Raw genomic sequence first — 20,521 nt, forward strand, 5'->3', positions numbered from 1 at the left:
TGGGACTTCTTCACTTAAAAGAGCTTTTTCAATGATGAAATTGTGAAGAATCCACATCGTAATACGATGGGTGATCAATGGTTGAATGATAGTTACATTGTATACATTAAGAAAGATGTATTTGATTCTATTGATAATGATGTTGTCATACGACGTTTCCAAATTATGAGAACACGTCGTGGACAATTATAAATGAAGGTATGATCGATTTTTTAAAGCTATTTTTTTACCCTATCGTCTTATATTTTTGGCCCTGCCATTGGGTGGCAGAGGTGTTAAAGATTTAATCTCAGTGATCGTAGGCAGTGTTTGCTTCGAATGAAGGTTTTGAGATTGTAGCTGAAGAGCTAGAATTTTTGTTGAAGCAATTAGGTTTGTGTTACAAAGTAGTTGGGTATATTGAAGAATCAGTTAAGTTTTTGTGTAATCGTACAAATTGAATTTGATGAAGGTCCTAAGCTTGAAGGTCCCTGGTTTTATTTATAGGTAGTGGAGAAGAAGCAACCTCAATCTTATCGTTAAGCTGGAGTAGGGGTAGGTCGATCTACGACTACCATTCCTAGTGTCTTTTTAGCTAAAATGGTCTTGAGATTGTCATAATTGCTCACTTTGGTTCCTGAGATTTAAAATCGATATAAGTTATCCATGAGGTTGTCCACTGTTAATCATTTAGGTACTTCTGTGAAAACTCTCTACTAAATTGAAGAAACCACCAGTTCAAAATGAGGGTTGATTTGATAAAAATAGCCTCAATTTAATGGAAATTTCTTACAAAATGACCATAATGATTGATGGTGAAATTGCAACCGCACCCTTCTTCTATTGCAGCAGCCCTCAATCTTTATTTGCTTTATTTTCACTCCAAAAACACTTAAGTAAACCCAACCAGAATAAGTAAATATCTTTTGAGCCCACATGGTCAGCACACGTGTAATATATTTTAATAGCATCAACTCGTAACTCAAAAGCATTCTCATCATACAAATCAATCACGCCTTATACCATATTATCAGCCCAAACCTGCATAATATCTCTAACTGAGCAGCAGTCACCAAAAATTCAATAATCTCTTCTTAGACCTCGGAATCACAAACTGTAAAATTCTCCTTAAACTAGATATCCAGAGTTTTCCATCCATCCATATATGGCTCACCACTTGGTTCATTCTGAACTGTTCTCCACAAATTTTTCTAGTTGACGTATCTACGTAGCCATATTCTAGTACTTGACCAAAATTGCATTCAATTTCTTCAAAAATTCTTCCTTTATCTCCTTTTGTACCAATTAACCTACAAAATATAAAAATAATGTAAATGACTCAAAAACAAAAGAAACCAAGCAATTAGGAAAAACTTGTAAAAATAATGGCCAATTAAGAAGCATTTATCAAATTTCCCCAAACTTAGATTTTGCTAGTCCTCAAGCAAAACAACACAAAGAAAACAAGAAAGACATTAAACCTTCCATATAGTAGCCTCAAAGCAAATTGAGAAGAGTCACATACTCAAGAGATTTAAGTATCTTGTAAAAAAGAATTAACCAAACTTTACACAACATTCTCAAGTGTAATGAGTGAAATAACCAGTATCAATACAACTTACTCAACCCGGACATGTATATGTAAAACAAAGCTTCCACTTCAAATCCTCCACCACGAACATTAATCACAACGAAATTACAATGAGAGGATAAAGTGTTTCACTCAAAACATGATATGCACTATAAAACTCCATAAGCTTGCTCTTCAAATCATCTCTTCGCTAATGTAAATCACTGCAACACCAAAGATTAATGGTCTTTACAAGGATTGTAAGTTAGGCAAAGTTATCGGTTATGAAAGAAAGGATAAGGAGAACTAGAACTTTAGAAATGCCAAGATATCTTCATTATGTAAATTGGTCGGCCCTCTTTTGAAACTTGATCTTTGATTCTTGGCATCCAAGACTCATGATAAATAATGGAACGCATTCAAACTTTTTATTTTCTTAATCTCTTTGATACTTTTTATTTTTATTTTTATACAATGACTGAAAAAAAAAAATACAATAAAAGATATAACAAGACACATGGTATCCCATACATGCCACTTCTTTGCTATAGAACTTAACCTTTATCTCAATCGTCGTCATCTTGCATCTCTCAAGCTATAGGGTAAGGCTAATATAGGTTAAATGGGTCACGATGAATGTGGGCGATGAACAAAAAGGCTAGGTGTTTGGCTTCAAAATGGTAACTAGGGAATATAATGAACATGTTGGTTAGAAATGCTCAAATGACACAATGATGGTTAAAATCATTTCCTTGTTGTTGCATAACTTAGGATTCCGCCTCAAGAGTGAAGCAAATTCTAGTGAATGATAATGCAATCACAAAACTCTCAAGAAAGATTATGCGTGCATTTAGCTCAAAATCTCACAAGGGTTTAATAAGTTTTCACTTAAAATCCACATATAATTCTCAAAGTTAAGTGTAAATCATACTAACATTGGATATGTGCATAAACTAAACCTGAGAATGATCATGCAAGAAGTATGAATAAAGGATAGAATCACCACCAATTCAAATAAGCGTGTGACTCTAAAAGAAAAGAAAGTATTATCATAAACTTATGGAAGGTTTAACTAAAAATGACTCAACAAAAATATATATTTTTTTTATTTTATGAAATTAGGACTCATCAAAAACATTTAAAAATAGAAAAGTGAATAACAAAAAGAAATTAAAAAAAAATGAAACACACCGATTCTTGCAATACAATTCAATTTGGACACTGCTTCGGACCTATGCTCGAGTTTCCTTCTCTATCTTAAAAAATACATGGTGGAATTCCAAAGTTTTTACATATTTAGAAACTAGACGAAAAGACGAAGAAAACTACCATATGAAACTTTGAACAACAGGTATGCAAAATTTTAACAGTGGACCAAAGAAACAGAATATATGCAATGATGCTAACAATTTCCACCTTCCGTTAGATATTCAGTCACAACTTTTGAACCATTTATCCAAATTCAGCATTCTTTATATGGTTAGAAAGATAACGAAATTCTAAAAAAGATAGTGTAGGCTAAATTGTCAAATTCCTTACCAATCAAAATAGTTTTTAGCAAATATAAGCAACATGGATAAAAATCGACAACAAAAACAAGAAAAACGAAACTATCAAAAAGTCTAAATATCCCCCAAACTTGATCAAACATTGTCCTCAATGTTAAAATAACTCAAGTCTGCAATGTACAAGTAAGCATTAAGATTGCAAAACAAAAAGATAAATCGAAGAAATAAAATTAAATTAAAAATAAGAAAAGTTAGAAACAGATGATAAAAACTTCCCTGGGGTGTAGAGATGTTTCCCCATGTTGGGTTGTCTCCTAGTAGTGCTAGGTTTTGGAGGCCTTTAGCCGAACCTCACAAACATTTAAGCTTGAGTTGGCAAAGGAATCGTGAGATTAAAACCCTCCACAAATCTATCAAAGCGAGACTCCAGATTTCGATTGCACCATTAGGAAACACTTGCTTGACCACAAAAAGACCATACCAACTCGTTCTGAGCTTACTTGGAAAAAGTTCAAGATGGAAGTTAAACAAAAGCACTTTTATACCTGGTTCAAACTCTTCTGAATGATAGGACGATCATGGAGCACCTTGGTCTTTTTCGTGTATATGCACTTTTATAACCCTCATTTCGAAGCTCCTTAAACTTGAAAGAAGAGTCTTCAAGGGATTAACTTAAGAGTTTAAACTCCTTATGTGGAACATTCAAACATGCCTCAAGAAGATCTTTATAATTGATAGTCACAAACTCATAATTCACTGAATGATCAACCCGGAAACTCTCATAAGCATCAGAATGACTTTTAGTAGCTTCAAAATTTTTTAATTCCACAGTTATGAACTAAACAATCATAGTGAGCAATCACTTCTTCACGTCAATAATTGTGCATGTTGTAGCCATAAAAGGACGCCCTATGATTAATAGAAGGTCATGGCCTGGTGTAGGAGCATTCTCCATATAAAGAATGATGAAATCTACTGAAAAAACAAATTGATCAACCTGAACTAATACATTTGCAATAATTCCCATGGATATTTAATTGATCTGTCAGCAAGTTGCAAAGTCACTGAAGTAGGCTTAAACTTGCTTATACCAAGTTGCTCAAACACAGCATAAGGCATAAGGTTCATTGAGGTACCAAGATCAATTAATGCATTTTCAAAATTTTGTTTCCCAATGGTGCATGCAATAGTAAAGCTTCCAAGATCTCTCAACTTTGGAGGCAGTTTCCACTGAATCACTGCACTAATCTTTTCAGAAAGTATGACATTCCCATGTTCTTTAAATTTCCACTTGTTCGTATAAAGGTCCTTCAAGAACTTAGCATTGAGCAAAGGAATATTAATCTCTACCTTTTTGAAATGTTCAATGATATCATTAGAATGCTTGTTAGCCTTCAAGCGTTATGGATATGGAATAGGAGGCATATATGCCTCCACAAATGAGCTAGGAGAGCCATGAGAAATTGTTGCCCATGTTTGTCCAGCAACCTTAGGAGTTGTATTTGTGTCCCATTTCATTGATTTTGACATGTTTTCATCTTCAATAACTTTACTCTCATCAACATGGACTACATCATTAACCTTGTCACCAATAACTCTACTATTTTGCAATGTCATAACAGACTTGAGTTCTTAAGTACCCTTTGGGTTCAACACAATCTAACTTGAAAATTGACAAATTTTCCTTCTATTAAAAGCGTTAGCAAGTTGATCTACTTGAGTTTCAAACTTTTTAATAAAAGATTGAATATTCTGTATAGAGGTCTGAGTTAGTTGTTGGAAAGAGAATTGGTTTTGCATAAGAGCAGATAATTGATCTTTGAAGGACATTTTCTTGGGCTTAGAAAACCTTGGAGGAACTTGAGTTGTACTAACTTGCTGAGTAGAATTTGAACCAAAACCTTTAAGTCGTACATTACCACCATGTGTAGGATTCAATATGTTATGCGAGTTCCCATAACTGAAGTTAGGATGAAGCCTCCATGATGGATTGTACGTGTTTGAATATGCATTATTCTTGGAAGATAGCCTCCTTGTCCAACATAATTCGCATGCTCTTGATTTGTAAAAGAAATCAAAAAGACATAAATCAGTATTATAATCATGATATGAACATATCATATACCTCGGGTGTATGGACTTGTTGAGTGCTTTGAGGAGTCAAGTTCTTAACTAGCATTGCAATATTTCAATTCATAGATGTCATCTTTGCTTGCAAGCCATCATTTGATTTGATCTTATAAATTCCTCTTCTGCCATCAGTCTTGTTCCTTATTGAGAATTGTTGTGAGTTCTCACTGAAAGATTGAACAACTAGAATGCTTTTTCTCCACTTTTCTCCATCAAAACACCTCCAACAACAAAATCTACAATGCCCTTCTTAGTATCATTTAAACCTTCATAAAAAGATTCTACCAGTTCACCCCTTGTGTGATTATGCTTAGGACACTTAGGAATGAGACTCTTAAAGTCTTTCCAAGCTTCGAAGAACAAATCACGATCCTTTTGTTGGATGTATTGGATTTCCCTTTCTAGTTTTTTTATCTTTTGAGCTGGGAAAAATTCCTTCAAAAACTTCGTAGCAAGTTGCTTCCATGAATGTATAAAACCTAAACCAAAGAGTTCAACCACAACTTAGCATTAGATTTTAATGAAAAAGGAAATAAAATCAACTTGATTTGTTCATGAGTAAAGCCCTTGAATGGTTTACGTCTTGCAAATGTCAAAAAAGTCTTTTATATGAAGATGTGGATTTTCATTCGAGTCCCCGCTGAAGTGAGGCAACGTGTTCAATAAACAAGGTGACAAGTTCATGTTCCCATTGATATTTGGCTGAAAACTAATGCATGATGACTTATTTAAGTGTTGAGGTTCATATGTATCCTTAATAGGCATTCTGACAAGTGCAAATTCTCGATCACCCATCTTTGATTCCTTTGGAAAAGTTTGATGACTCTTTTGTCTCTTTAGATTGTGTAGAATGCACTCAAGTTCTTAATCAACGGGAACAAGTGCTAGTTTAAGCGATCGTCTCCCTTGCATATACCTTAAGAAAACTTGAGAAATTGATATATCTACAAAACAAGGAAAACAACTTTAGTAACAAAGCAAAAAAATTTAGAACTAAATTAAATAGAATTAGAAATACTAAAGAGAAGGGAAAAAACAAATCCCAAATAGTTTTGACCACAGCACACTGTTTTGACGATATCTGCCTGCTCGAAAATCAGAATGTCAATCCATTTTTTGGGTCGGAAAGTAAATGTCCATAATTTTCCAGTGATATGTGATAAGCCTAGTAAAATGTCCAAAATTGGCATTTCAAAATAGCTCCAAATGCTGCGCGAAAATAAAAATTGTTAGTAAAGACAAAAATTGATACTCATAAGTTAACTTATAATTAAAATACTTAAACACAACCACCGTCCCCGACAACGACGCCAAAAACTTGTTGTGATAATTAGACCGTTAACAAATAACAAATCTAGACACAAATTTAAACCTCACAAGTTGACGAATTGAATAAGATAGTATAATGACAAGAAAGGGTCGATCCCACAGAGACGAGATTAATTTAAGCAAAAATAATAATTATCAACTCAAAAGTACAAACAATGATTCTTTTTATTTTATTTTCGCATTATGACTCAACTAAACAATAAAGCATTAAACTAAAAATCACAATCTGGTTGATTGATAAGCAAATAAGAAAACCAATTAAACAAGATGATAAAAGAAAGAAATAAAACACAACAATGAATGAATGATCGTAATGAATTAGGATTGTGATCTATAGATGGTGAGCCTAAGGTTTCGAAATCCACACTCAAGCATATTCTTCTCAAATAAATGCTCTATTCATACAATTCCAAATTTAATTCTTGAAGTTTACCTACAAAAAGGTCTTGGTCCAACTCAATTTGCTATGATTTCTCCCAATGGTCATGGCAAGAGTCAAATATTTTCGTATGCAACTAGCCTATAGTCAGTCTAATTTAACATACAACAATCCATTAAGCTCTTTGGAAACGATAAACATACACACACCATACAAGTCTAGGTCAAGCTCATATGCATATACAATCTCTAAATCGTTGTGCTTATATGTAAGGCAAGATGATCACTCAACACAAACAAACACGATTATATCTATGGAATAATGGTAGCTAAGCATCAAACCATAAATAATCAATGATGCATTACGTTTAGAGATTCAAGAACACAAATATGAAAATTGCATCAAGTTCACATTAAAATTAAGAAACTAAATCAAATGTTTCGTCCTAACCTTAGGATGATAGGTTTAGCTAGACATGGAATCAAATGCATAACAAAATTGTTGGAAAGAATTTGAAATTATTACCGGGCGGAATATCCTGCAAATAAAAATTTAACTTTGCACAGTAGACTAGTCAACTAGTTATAAGTTTGTTAGTGATAGAAAGTGCAGTTGCAAGAACAAATCCTAATTAACTAGTACGTCCAACTAGTTATAATCTTCCCTTATCAGTTTTACAACAAGACTTCCCGAACCAGAACACATTCACATATCAATTCATTATGCAAATAGCATTAACAAAGCAATTATGAATTGAAATATACTGGATTGACTAGTCAAAATCACCAGCCAACTAAGTACATATTCATCAGTTAACTAAATGCAAATCTATGAATCAAACTTAATTTACTACAAGTTATCCTAGCCAACAACAATTTATTTAATTACTCATAATATGCGGTGTAAACTTAGTCACAAACACTTATCAAATAACAACTCATAGGATGCATGAAATATATGTTAGTCAATAAGATATGTCAATAGGTTTAAGAAACAAAAAATGCAAGAAGTTTTTTGCCAGTAAAACCTTTCTCTGGGTTAAAAAACCTAGGATTCTCCGTTAAGTCCAATCTACTAATGCAAATTAGGTTTTTACAGAGTACCACGCAAAGTTTAATTCCTATACCTAGTCTATCAAGCAGCTTTACCTTTGTGCAACCTTACTTTGCACGAGTTAAGGATTTCTTCGGTCTTCACGAGGTGGCAACTTCTCTTGAACTCTTCATCTTGTACCGAAATAGAGTCATCTCCAGTCTTCACAAGATAACAGCTCTTCCTGAACTCTTCACCTTGTGGCACCAATACCAACACCAACAAATACACATGATATCATAATGATGAAAATGTAATCTAGATTCAATGATTAGTCAATTTCTTCAATCAAACAGTTGAAGGAAAAAATTGACATGAATCCTGAAATGGAGTCAGTTTAAAGATTTGAAACTTGAAGAACTTAACAATCAAATTATAAAGTAAAACCTTTAAGACAATGCTATCCTAATATGTAATGATTAGGTGCTTGATACATGAATATGGTTTTGCAATTAGGATTTCAATGAAGAATACAAAAGGTAGCTCAAACCGAAACCAACACCAATGAACACACATGATATGATAGTGTGCAATCTGGATTCAATTATTAGTCAGTTTCTTTAGTCAAACAGTTGAAGGAAAAAACTAACGTGAATTCGAAAATAGGGTCAGTTTAAAGATTTTGAAGAACTTAACCACCAAATTAAAACAAAACCGTGAAGACAATGCTACCATAATATGCAATGATTATGTGCTCAATACATGAATATAGTTTTGTAGTTAGGATTTCAATGAAGAACATAAGAGGTAGCTCAAAGCTAAAAACACTCTTTGAAAAATGTAAATTTCCTAGCCAAAACAAATGAGCATAAAAAGATTTAAGCAAACATTTTCAAAGATAAATTTATATATTCAAAGAAGAATATTATCCATAAAAAGGCTTGATGCTCTTACGGGATCTGAGATGAAGATGAAAAACAATGACTCTTTCTAAAATTAATCTCTCAACCCCAAAAACCAAATGAGAGCAATTAGGGATTTAAGCAAAATAGGATGTTTAGTTTCAGCAACAAGGACAAGGGACACTTGTCAACACAGAGGACAACATGTGCAAATCAATGGTTGAAAAATCAATCTTGGATAAAAACTGTCAGTCAGCCCATATGGGCTGTCTTAAATTGTGTGCCCAGCCAACTAGACAACAACAAGTAATTTTGACTAGACAACATCACCAGACAAAAGGCAGTATGGAGTTAAGCATGAAAATGCATATGCATGAATAAACCTTCGAAGTGATGGCTCAAATCTTTGGGTGAATATTTCCAATAATAGCAGCCCTTTTTGCAGAGTATGTCCTAAAACTAATTTGAGCATAAGTGGTACATATTTCATTATTGAAAAGGAAAGCCAAACACAAAAGTCTAGACTTCACAACATTGATATAAACGTTAAAGGTGCAAATGGAAGAGAATGGAAATCATGTCAATTGTTGGAATGACGATGATGATGATTATGGAATGTTCTTCTGCAAGTCACGCAATTGTCTTTTTTTCACACTCAAAAATTGCACCCGCACCCTCCTTTTATTGCAGCAATCCACAATTAAGGTTAAATCCCTCTCTTTCTTGCTTTATTTTCACTCCAAAAACACTTAAGTAAACCCAACTAGAATAAGTAAATATCTTTTGAGCCCACATGGTCAGCACACATGTAATATATTTTAATAGCATCGACTCGTAACTCGAAAGCATTCTCGTCGTACAAATATGTCACGTCTTATACCATATTATCAGCACAAACCCGCTTAAAATCTCTGACTGAGCAGCGGCCACCAAAAATTCAATAATCTCTTCTTTAGACCTCGGAATCAAAAACCATAAAATTCTCCTTAAACTAGACATCTAGAGCTTTCACGGCTCACCACCTAGTTCTTTCCGAGCTGTTCTCCACAAATTTTTCTAGTTGACGTATCTACATAGCCATATTCTAGCACTTGACCAAAATTGCATTCAATTTCTTCAAAAATTCTTCCTTTATCTCCTTTTGTACCAATTGACCTAGAAAATAAAAAACTAATGTAAATGACTCAAAAACAAAAGAAACCAAGCAACAAAGATTAGGAAAAACTTGTAAAAATAATGACCAATTAAGCACTTTAGCATATGCTAATCTCAAGGACCATTTTGGATAAAAAATAAAAAAAAATAAAAAAATTCCTAGTAGGTGGCCCCTTAGTTGTGTCCTATGGCATTTCGCATGATTGGCATGGTGACATTAGTGTGACAGATGACGCGTGCATAAGTATTTAAGGAGGTAAGATATTCTCAGGTTTGGTCGCCTGCATGACAGACATGCATGCTTTAAGGAAAACCATATCCGAGCCCTCAGATAGGTTGGAGTACATTATGTGAAGAGGTCGTCTGAGTCCTAGGATAAGATCCTAGATTGGGCTTCAAAATTGATGAGTAAGAGTCGTGCGACTTTGCATAAATAAAAATACATTGACCAACAACAAGCCTTATTTTTCTGAGTAAATTACACAAAACTACCTCAATTATAGGTCGAACAACACTTTCATACCTCATCTTTTAAAATTGACAATGGCATACCTCATCTTACTAATTTGTGCCAATGTCAGACCTTCATCAGTTTTTCTGTTAATTTCTCTGTTAAATGCTGACGTGGCCAAAGACAAGATCCACTCACTAATCCAATTGGATTAAAAAATAATTAAATATTAAAAAATTAAAAATCAAATCAAATTTTTGTATAAATTTGTGGGATCCACCCTTTCTCTCCTCTTTCTCTCGCATATCTCTCTTCTTTCTCTCTCTGGACACCTGCATCCCCAAAACCCTTACCACTCTTCCCACCCGTCCCCCCTCAACCTTCATCCCCCTCACCCTTTCTTCCCCCCTCCCCCGCTCCCGTCTTCTATGCGCAACCTCTCCCTCTAGACGCTGCCATCTATCCTCTCCATCCAGAAACTCTCCCCTCTAGACCCCCTCAATCTCTCCATCTCCCACCTATGCTTCGCCACTCTCCCGCCGCACCGCCCCTCCCTCTCAATCACCTACCTCGTCATCAACCACAACCTCCTCTACACCGCATCGAGCCACGAGAAATGCCTCTGGATCCAACATGACGACGTTGTCATTAGCATCACCGTCAACAACGGCTTGATTTACTCAGGCTTCTGGGACAAGAACCTGAAGATTTGGCGGGACTCAGATCTCTGCTGCGTCGAACGAGGACGCCATGAACACGTTGGCGGTGTCAAACGACAGGACTGTATATACCGAGTCGACAGATTGTCGGATCTAGGTGTGGTCCAAATCGTTCGAGGAAGACAGAGAAGACGAGAGCGAGGTGGGATCTGGGTTAAGTGGTTTTGGTTTTGAGTTTGGGGAAGACTGGGAGCGGGGGGGAAGAAAGGGTAAGGGGGAGGAAGGTTGGGGATGGAGGACGGGTGGGAAGGGTTTTGGGGATGCAAGTGTCTAAAAAGAGATAGAGAAGAGAGAGAAGCGAGAGAGAAAGGGTAGATGTTGCGTCGAGTAGGTCAAGGTGCACGAGGACACTGTGAACGCGTTGGCGATGTCGAACGACGGGACAGTGTACATCGGGTCGACGGATTGTCAGATCTGGGTGTCGTCTAAACTGTTCGAGGAAGACGGAGAAGACAGGAGCGGGGTGAGATCTGGGTTGGGTGGTTATAGTTTTGAGTTTGGGGAAGACGGGGACCAGCGGGAAGAAAGGGTGAGGGGGAGGAAGGTTGGGGAGGGGGGACAAGTGGGAAAGGTTTTGGGGATGCAGGTGTCCAAAGAGAGAGGCGAGAGAAAGAGAGGAAAGAGAGGGTGGATCCCATAATTTTATATAAAAAAATAATCTTATTTTAATATTTTAATATTTAATCATTAAAAATATATTTAATTATTTTTTAATCCAATTGGATTAGTGAGTAGGTCCTGTCTCTGGCCACGTCAGCAATTAACAGAGAAATTAATAGAAAAACTGACGGAGGTCTGACATTAACACAAATTTGTAAGATGAGGTATGACATTATCAATTTTAAAAAATGAGGTATGAAAGTGTCGTGACATCAATAATTGAGGTAGTTTTTTTATCATTTACCCTATTTTTATTTATGGCTCAAACAAATTTGTTTGGGTTGAATACATCGAGACAACATGAAACACGATCTTTTCGTTTTTGTTGGTCTGAAAATACGAGCTCCTTTCTTTATATTTTGTCATGAATACGCATAATGTTGACATATATGTTTGCACGGTAAAAGTGCAGACATCACCTTAATGGTCCCTTGCTTGACACGTTCGACTGGTGGTTTGAACACTAAGGGGTCGCTAGTACTTTACACAACATCTTCATTAGCTTTCCCTTTTTTGAATCTTCAATTTTGCTTCATCTCAGAGGCAGCTAAAGTACGATGGGAACAAGTTTTCATCGACACATTGGTTTTCTAGTTTTAATTTCTGGGTAAGGCCAACATGTACATGGCATGATTAAAGCTACCTCATAATTAGTAATTTAGTAGAAGAACTTTCTTTCCTCCATTGTGGGAACCAGTAAAACTTAATCGTACCAGTCTTTTTTGCTCATATGGCAAGTCGTCATCAACAATTAGCATCAGATTTCCAAAAGAAAAACTGATGTTGTTTACTATCATGAGTATAACTGGGAGTGTTGGAACATTAACAATTTGATGTTTTCTATGTTAGGGTATCTTTATTACTTAATTTATGTTATGATTTGTTAGTTGGATAAGAATTATGATTAATGTTCTTTTTTTTAGGGCATATTGCTTTCTTGTTTCTTAAGAATTATGTGTATATAAATACACCCTTTAACTCGGTGGAATGATTCTTGGCAAATATGTTGTTCTTTTAATTAATAGAATTAAAATCGTAGTTTGTAATAGGTTTGCTCTTTTTTTCTTCTGATTCTTTTATTTCTTAACAGTATCATTTTTTTTTTTGTCAAACGATATATTCTGTTAGATTAGTTAACGACGGAGTTCGAACTCGCACCGTCATGCAAGGACTTAACTTTTTTTCACCACTGTAGAAAAAGCCACTTGCCTTAACAGTATCATTAACTCTAGTTGTTTTAAAATGTGAATATAATGGTCAATATATTTTTTTTATTTAAGAAACCTCGACGGTTTTTGAAAAAAAAACAATATTGAATCAAACAAAATTAGTCACGCTTAGTCAATATATACTATTGATGTTGTCGATATTTTATATATATACTTAACCGAAGTATCTACAAGGGCATAAGCAGAACTATACTTAGACTTGACCTTTATACGTACCAGCTAGCTGGTTACACAAGAACAAGATCAACAAACAAATTTAAATTGTTAAGTTTAAAGATGAACAAAATTAACTTCACCCCTCAAGAACTCGAAAGTAGGTATGAACATTTGTTGAAGCATTAGACAAGCAACAACAATTACATATTTTTAAGTTTTGTCGATGAATAAAGAATCAAATTCTGACAGCTAAACAGAAAAATGGCTGGGTTGCTCAGGAAGAAAGCAATTTCTCACTTACAAAGCACCTGCGATGTGACGTTAACAAGCTGTAAAAACTAAAAAGAGAGTAAAGTTGTAAACTATATATTCTTAACTTCTTCCTTAGTCTTACCCGAATTATACAAATAAATTAAAAAATAAAAAAGTGAAAAGTGTTCTCATCATAAGTACATAGCACATATATATGTGTGTGTATAGTGAAACTTTAAACTCAGCAAACTAGTCAAACATGGCCACTACCAAATCTGTAATTCTTATCATATTAACAGTTTCCTCCTCACTTCTTTTCCCAATTTCTGAGCAATTTTCCAATTGTAGCCCCATCAATCCCATGAACATTACAAACTGCAAGAAACTAATCACTCTAGGAGCAGAATTCGGGTGGAACATTCACAGTAACACCGAAATTGACATCTTGCTCACCATTAGAATGCCTATTAAATGGATAGCCTGGGGTGTAAACCCAGGTCCCCAAAGACCGCAGATGGTCGGGACCAGGGCTATTATAGGCATTCAACAGCCCAATGCAACGTTGGCAGTTAGAAAATACAACATCACCAGTGACACCAAGCTGGGCTGTAGGCTTCAGCCTTCACAAGATTTTGATGATGTTGTCGTCAAGAACATGAGAGGTGAAGTAAACCCTGGGTACATGTCGATATCCGCAACGTTAATTTTGCCCCGGGCTCCTGCTGTCTACGATATTTCGAAGCTGAATCATGTTTGGCAAGTAGGGTTTGAGGCTGATGATGTTCTTATGGAGCCTAAGATGCATTCCACTTTTCTCCAGAATGTGGATAGCACAGAGAGCATAAACATGACCAGCGGACACGGTCTTAGCGTAGGACATCGCCGGCATCACCTCAGAACGGTACGTAAGATCGATGCCAAGCCAACTAACATGTAATCTCTTGGTTACTATTGACTATGAAAATGTCATGTGTCAACTGTTAGATCAATGTTATTTACGATTGATGTTATAACTTAGAGTTTGTTTAATTTGTTTGTAATTTTAATTTTTGTGCTAAAGAAAACAAGGAAGTATATGAAATAAATAAAGAATGAAGATGGATGGAGGAAGGAGGGGCTAGTAAAAAATATTATATGAAAATAAAAACTTGAAACTGAAGGCAATTTTTTATTTTTTTTTTCCTTCATTTTCTGTACAATTTCATACACATTCCTTTCCTATTTTTTTCGCCATCTCCTTTCTTGGATTCATCCTTCATTTCTTTTTTCTCTCACATTTTTTTTTCTTTATAGCACAACTAAAAATATTAAAAATTTGATGAATATAAAACATCCCTTTAATTAAATATTTATTCAAAACCATGAAATGGTGACAAAATGAGATAGTATCTGACATGTGGCACATTGCTTAAATTTGTAAATAGTATTCTTTCTTTTTTTTGTCTTTTGCTAATAGGTACATGGCATTCTTAATATTGTGGGGTGGGGAACAATGTTGCCATTGGGAGTGATCATAGCAAGGTACTTCAGAAAATGCCCTATTCCCTGTGAAAAGTGGTATATGGTTCATGTCTCCTGCCAGATTGTTGGTTACATTCTTGGCACGGCTGGTTGGGCGATCGGACTCTGGCTCGGCCATGCTTCCAGACACTACAGCTTCTCCACTCATCGAATTCTCGCCATTTGCATATTTGCCTTCACCACATTACAAGTAAATAACATTCATCTCTCTCCCTATCTTCCATTTATATGATGAGTCTCATGTAATTGTTTCAAGTCTGGACATATCATATCCGATGTATTAAAAAAAAACATGTGTAAAAATGTTCAAAAGTGACAAAACATCTCAAATATAACATGTGTTCGAAGTTTAGATGTCGTTCCACCAGAGATGAACATTGCAATAAGACAAGAACATTTCCCTTACGAATATTTTGCTTTTAGTCTAACATTTTATATCAAAAGTATCAAAACAAATAATATGTAAGCCTATTCGGATCACGTGATAATGCTGAGTGACATAACAGTTCAGTTAAAAGATGACATATGTCCGAAATTAGTGACAAAATTTCTTAATTTTTTTACTCATGTCATCTTTTTACGTTGTTCCATCCCACACGACAAGAAAAGTTCCTTTACAAATAATTTCGGCATACCCTGCAATTTAGTGGTGCTCTTGTAGACGAGTGACTTTGTTTTATGCATTGCAGATGCTTGCCCTGCGTTTAAGGCCATCGGCAACTGATGACTACCGGAAATATTGGGACATGTACCATCATTTTCTAGGGTATGCACTGCTGGCTGTGATCTCAGTGAACATATTCCATGGCATTGCGATTTTGAAGCCGAATAAAACCTGGCTGTGGGTTTACATCGGAGTCCTTGGAATGTTTGCTTTGGTTGCGATTGGTTTGGAGATTTTTACTTGGAGTAAGTTCCTGCATGCAAAGTCTAAAGGGGAACAACAATATGCAGGGCAAACAGGTCAATCTGGTTCAGGACCTCAAGGCTCCTCGGGCACAGAACCAGGTACAGACCCATTACCGGGATCCCAATGAATAGAACAATTCAAAGCCTATTTTTGCAAAACTCATGAACATGCCTTGTTAACTAATTATGTTTCTCCTCTTAATTCCATTTTCCACTCTGGTTGGACTTTGCAGTTCATCCACATGCCTTGATTGTTGTGTGCTCGCTGAGCAACTCTTCTGTTTTTATTTTAGGTTTTCGGGTGTTTGAGGTGATATGTTAGAAGAAAATTGATGTTGACAATGGAGTCGATATCGCTCACCTTATAAATCTTTATGATTATATATCATTGCCTCTTAATATGCAAAAGCAACATCGTTTGATACATCTTCCTTCTTGCGATTGGGCTACCATCTAGGTGGCCTTCAGCCCACACCGCCGGTGTCTTTCACTAGAATACGGTGAAATCAACCTCCCTCGATGACCTACACTCGTCCCGTGGCTAAATCTGACGATTGGAAGTCGTCCCCCGAGCCCACATCATTGTCCCCGACGAGAAACCCTTGAGATTTCTCACTCCTCAAAAGTTTGGAACACCTTCGCAGGGAAACCCCTATCAATTTTGATCGGAAATCACCGCCGCCAGTAGTGCCGTGCATTGGTTCCCTCGACGGCAACATACCCAACAATGCTAGGGTATCCTTAACCAGACCCGTGGCCCTTTCAGCCTCCCTTGTGCTCAGCCCACTATCTCTAGGGCTTGAGACCTCTTTCTAGTTTGGGCCTTTTTTTTTCTGGGCCAGGTCCGATACAGAAAAATACAAAAAAAACAAAAGAAGCCTAGTTTCGGCTTCCCATCACGTTTTGGGCTTCGCCAGCCCACTTGTTTTCTCTTAATGCACCTACAGTCCAACCTACGTGTGAGAATGTCATGTCCCAGACCCGGAGTCCGTGAAAAATCCCGAATCCAAAACAGAGCTAAAATTTTATAAATAAATAAAACCTAAAAATATAAAATTCCAAAACTGGGCTTCTTTTTTCAGCCTCAATTCGCCTAACCTTTTTGATTGAGTAGTTCGTAAACATGCAAAACTTAGTTAATGTAAGCTTAAAAAGCTAAGTAGGAACCTATACCTTAATATCAAAGAAGTAATTAAATACACATATGAAATTATATGCGTAAATGCAATGCAAAATGTCTTCTCCATTCTTGTTAATTCGTATCATTAAACAACTAGACCTGCATGGCAAATACCATGCATTTTACCACTATGCAATGATGTGGAAGCTCAACTATACTACCTCTTCCCAAAACCCCTCTTTTGTTAGTCGTTTTGCCTGACTCTTTGTTGCCAGTCTTGAGTTACCCGATAAATATCATATGCACTTTGGGCTAACCTGAGATTTGATACCTACCAAGAGTCGGGCTCAACTGCACAAAAGATCCTAACCACTACTATAATCTCCATACTTCTTTCTTAATAATCCAACCATTTCCAACATGTAAGTAATTCACATGAATTTCCATTCCATTCCTTACATAACAAACAAGCATAATCAATTAATCATTCAGAAAACAACCCTAAGATCTAAGCTAGTTCGCATTCAGAACCAACATTCATATCCCAATAATATATCAAACAATATGCAAATGCAGTATTAATACTGATAATAAGAAGTAGGTTTCCCAAAACCCCCTACCGCAATTCCAAAGCATAGCTCCACGCGACACAGTAACCAAACTGCCAATTCAGCTTGCAAAGTCCTATTTACAAATGCCACCGGTTACCAAACTAAGTACATATACTTGATAATACTTTATGTAGTAGATGTACATATAGATGCTCTGGTTTGGTTTTGGAGTAACTAGATAAATAAACTCACACTTATTTTCTTAAGCTAAGAATAAAATTATTGTAAGGATTAACGAAGTTTTTAACTCGAAACCCTTTTGTTTATAATATTCATATGCAAAAGCGACCAGACTATGAGTGCACCGTGTGTGTATGAGTGTGTACATATACAATTTTATGGTAAAACAATCTTGGTACCTATAACAATCTTGTTATAGGTTTTGCTGAAAGAGATTTTGAATTGTTGTTATGAATTATTTAATGGTCCGGGTTTGGCCTCATGTCCTCCTTGACATATTGTATTTTTCTTGTTTATCAATAAATTATCCTCAAAATCACTTCATGTGATAACAATGTTGGAGTGGGATGGATTTTGCGGCCAAATTATTAAAAAAAAAAAAAAAAACGTAGTAAACTACACAAATACAAATTCTGACATGTCAATTAGTAGGTACATACACTAACATAAAAGAACTAGAGACCGTAGGCATATCTGCTGATTGGTAAGTTTACTCATAAGCTTTTGTCAGACTAGCTTAAGCAAGGGAAAATAGTTAAAAAGATATCAGACTTAGCCGATAAATTTCAAAATCTGTAGGTGCATACATACAGAATACATAATTATATTCATCTTAAAGAAAAACTTAATCAATCCTCTTATCAGTTTAGCTAAATGTAGCCCCCTCTTAGACGACCTCCAACTAGGCCGACCAAAAGGCCATAAGCCAAATGATAGCCCGTCTCATCTACAATAGAGATCTAGGCCAAAAAACCTGGGGACCTAACGGCCCAAAATCCAGCCATACGACCAACAGGCTGGCCAAGCATAGCTAGCCAGCTAGCTCGTTTAGTTGGGCCCAACTGTGTAGCTAGTTGACATTATGTAGCCTTTTTTCCCTCTAAATACCTAAGTCATTTCTACACCATTTTTCACATCTTATATACATATCCGAATAATTATTAAGATTATATCAAGATAAGAAATCTTGAGCCTTATTCATTTAGCGATTAATGTCACTCAAAATATGTCTGAAAACCTTCTTTTAATATGGTAGTTTAATTCAATTAACCAATAAAATTAAAGAACAAACTTAAAATAATTAATTATTGACGGGGCTAAAAAATAGCCCCCTTCGGTTGGAGATGGCCTTACCCCTATTTTTGGAGCCCAACTCCTCAGTTGCAATGGTTGATTCAAATTCTACAACTATATTTGAAAACATCCAAAGGTAGTTTAATTAAGTTAACCAATAAATTTAAGGGAACTTTAACGAAAAGCTCTCGGTACTGTTCACTTTAATGAAAAAAAATCATATTTTTACACTAAAAAGTCAATTATGGTATTATTCACTTTTCCCTTTATTTTGTCCTTATCACTAAAACTCAAAGTTTTCAAGCCTTTTTCATTAGTTTTTCTTAAATTTAAAGTATAAACTTAAAACTAATAAATTATTGAGGGGGCTATGTTTAGCTTCTTCGGTTAGAGATGGGATATGAGTATGGTCTGATACTGTTCATTTTAAAATATTTTTTGCAGGCCTATAATTCTTGGTTAGCCATTTCAGTTGGAAATGGCCTAAGAATATGGAGATTGAATCTTTTTTCCTCCAGGTTCTCTCTCTCCCTCTCCCTCTCAAATTCTGTCTCAATCTTGATTGAGCTCGTTCTTTCCATTTTCTTTTATTACTTGCTAGAAGTTTCCTAACTCACATCACTCATGTTGAGACCTAAAGTTCTTCATGATTAATCCGTTTAAACCAAACCATGTCTTAGAAACTGAATGTTCTAACTTTATACGAGTCTCATATAACACCAATCACAATCTTGCTCCTTGCTCATGAGTCTCCTATAGCACCAATCAAAATCTTGCTCCCTCCATTTGCGAATTGTCAAACTGTAACAAGTTTAGTTTCACTGAGTTTCAAACAAAAACTACTTTATATGAGTACAAGTTGTAAATCTCTACTTGACTACAAAAAATGTGAAACCAATGAAGTTACTAATAGTAAGGATAGAGCTAAATAAACCTCCATCATGATCTTTATTCAAAGGCTTATGCCTGAAGCATTACAAATGGAAGTACTTTTCTATGAGGATTCTATGGCTCTTTGACTCGCTCCTGTGAACTGTTCTACTCATGAAAAGATGATCTCTCGTGCTGAAGTATGACATCATTCAAACTTTTACGTCCATGAATCGATATAATTCTGAAGTTTAAAGAATCCAATCGATTTTTTTTCTCGCCCTTCTATGCCTGTAACTTGCTCCTGAAGTAACTATGCAGAAAGCTAAAGCTTATTAAATTCTCGAATCTGATTATTACTATACCGGTGAGAGAAACGTACACTCGAGCTCTACACGTGGATATCTCTTGCTCGCAAGCGTCGTCCGAAAATATGAACAATTATTTTATGGGTTGTGATTTTCACACACCCTTAACTACTTTTCCCACACCCTTTCTTATTTTTTAATACTTAATTAGTATCTTACTATTTAATCTTCCATATATACCCTTCCTACTTTTTGATGGTAATTAATGAAAAATTAAATAGGAAGGGGTATATATAAAAGATTAAATAGTAGGATACAAATTAAGTATTGAAAAATATGAAGGGATGTGAAAAAAGTAGTTAAGGGTTGTGTGAAAATCACAACCCTTATTTTATATGGCCCGGCTCATTTAAATTAATGGAGATGGTCTTACTGTGAGAAATGATTGTATATGAGCCGGCTCATCTAGCCCGGCCC

The 20,521-nt window shown here is 35.5% G+C and overlaps 1 protein-coding gene across 1 annotated transcript; it reads left to right on the forward strand.

Moving 5' to 3' along the window:
* Positions 1-13,710: 13,710 nt before the first annotated feature.
* Positions 13,711-16,119, forward strand: LOC137742902 (cytochrome b561 and DOMON domain-containing protein At4g12980-like). Its single transcript, XM_068482842.1, has 3 exons — positions 13,711-14,352; positions 14,908-15,162; positions 15,662-16,119. The coding sequence occupies exons 1-3, from the start codon at positions 13,711-13,713 to the stop codon at positions 16,007-16,009; spliced, it is 1,245 nt and encodes a 414-aa protein (XP_068338943.1). The 3' UTR covers positions 16,010-16,119.
* Positions 16,120-20,521: the final 4,402 nt, after the last annotated feature.

This window comes from Pyrus communis, chromosome 8, assembly GCF_963583255.1.
Source record: "Pyrus communis chromosome 8, drPyrComm1.1, whole genome shotgun sequence".
Classification (NCBI taxonomy): Eukaryota; Viridiplantae; Streptophyta; class Magnoliopsida; order Rosales; family Rosaceae; genus Pyrus; species Pyrus communis.

Bases quoted from the DNA above. Each gene is read 5' to 3' on its own strand.
- LOC137742902 (XM_068482842.1), top strand. From the start codon at position 13,711: ATGGCCACTACCAAATCTGTAATTCTTATCATATTAACAGTTTCCTCC. The intron at 14,353-14,907 runs GTACGTAAGATC...TTTTGCTAATAG, and splicing joins GCCGGCATCACCTCAGAACG to GTACATGGCATTCTTAATAT. The intron at 15,163-15,661 runs GTAAATAACATT...TATGCATTGCAG, and splicing joins TTGCCTTCACCACATTACAA to ATGCTTGCCCTGCGTTTAAG.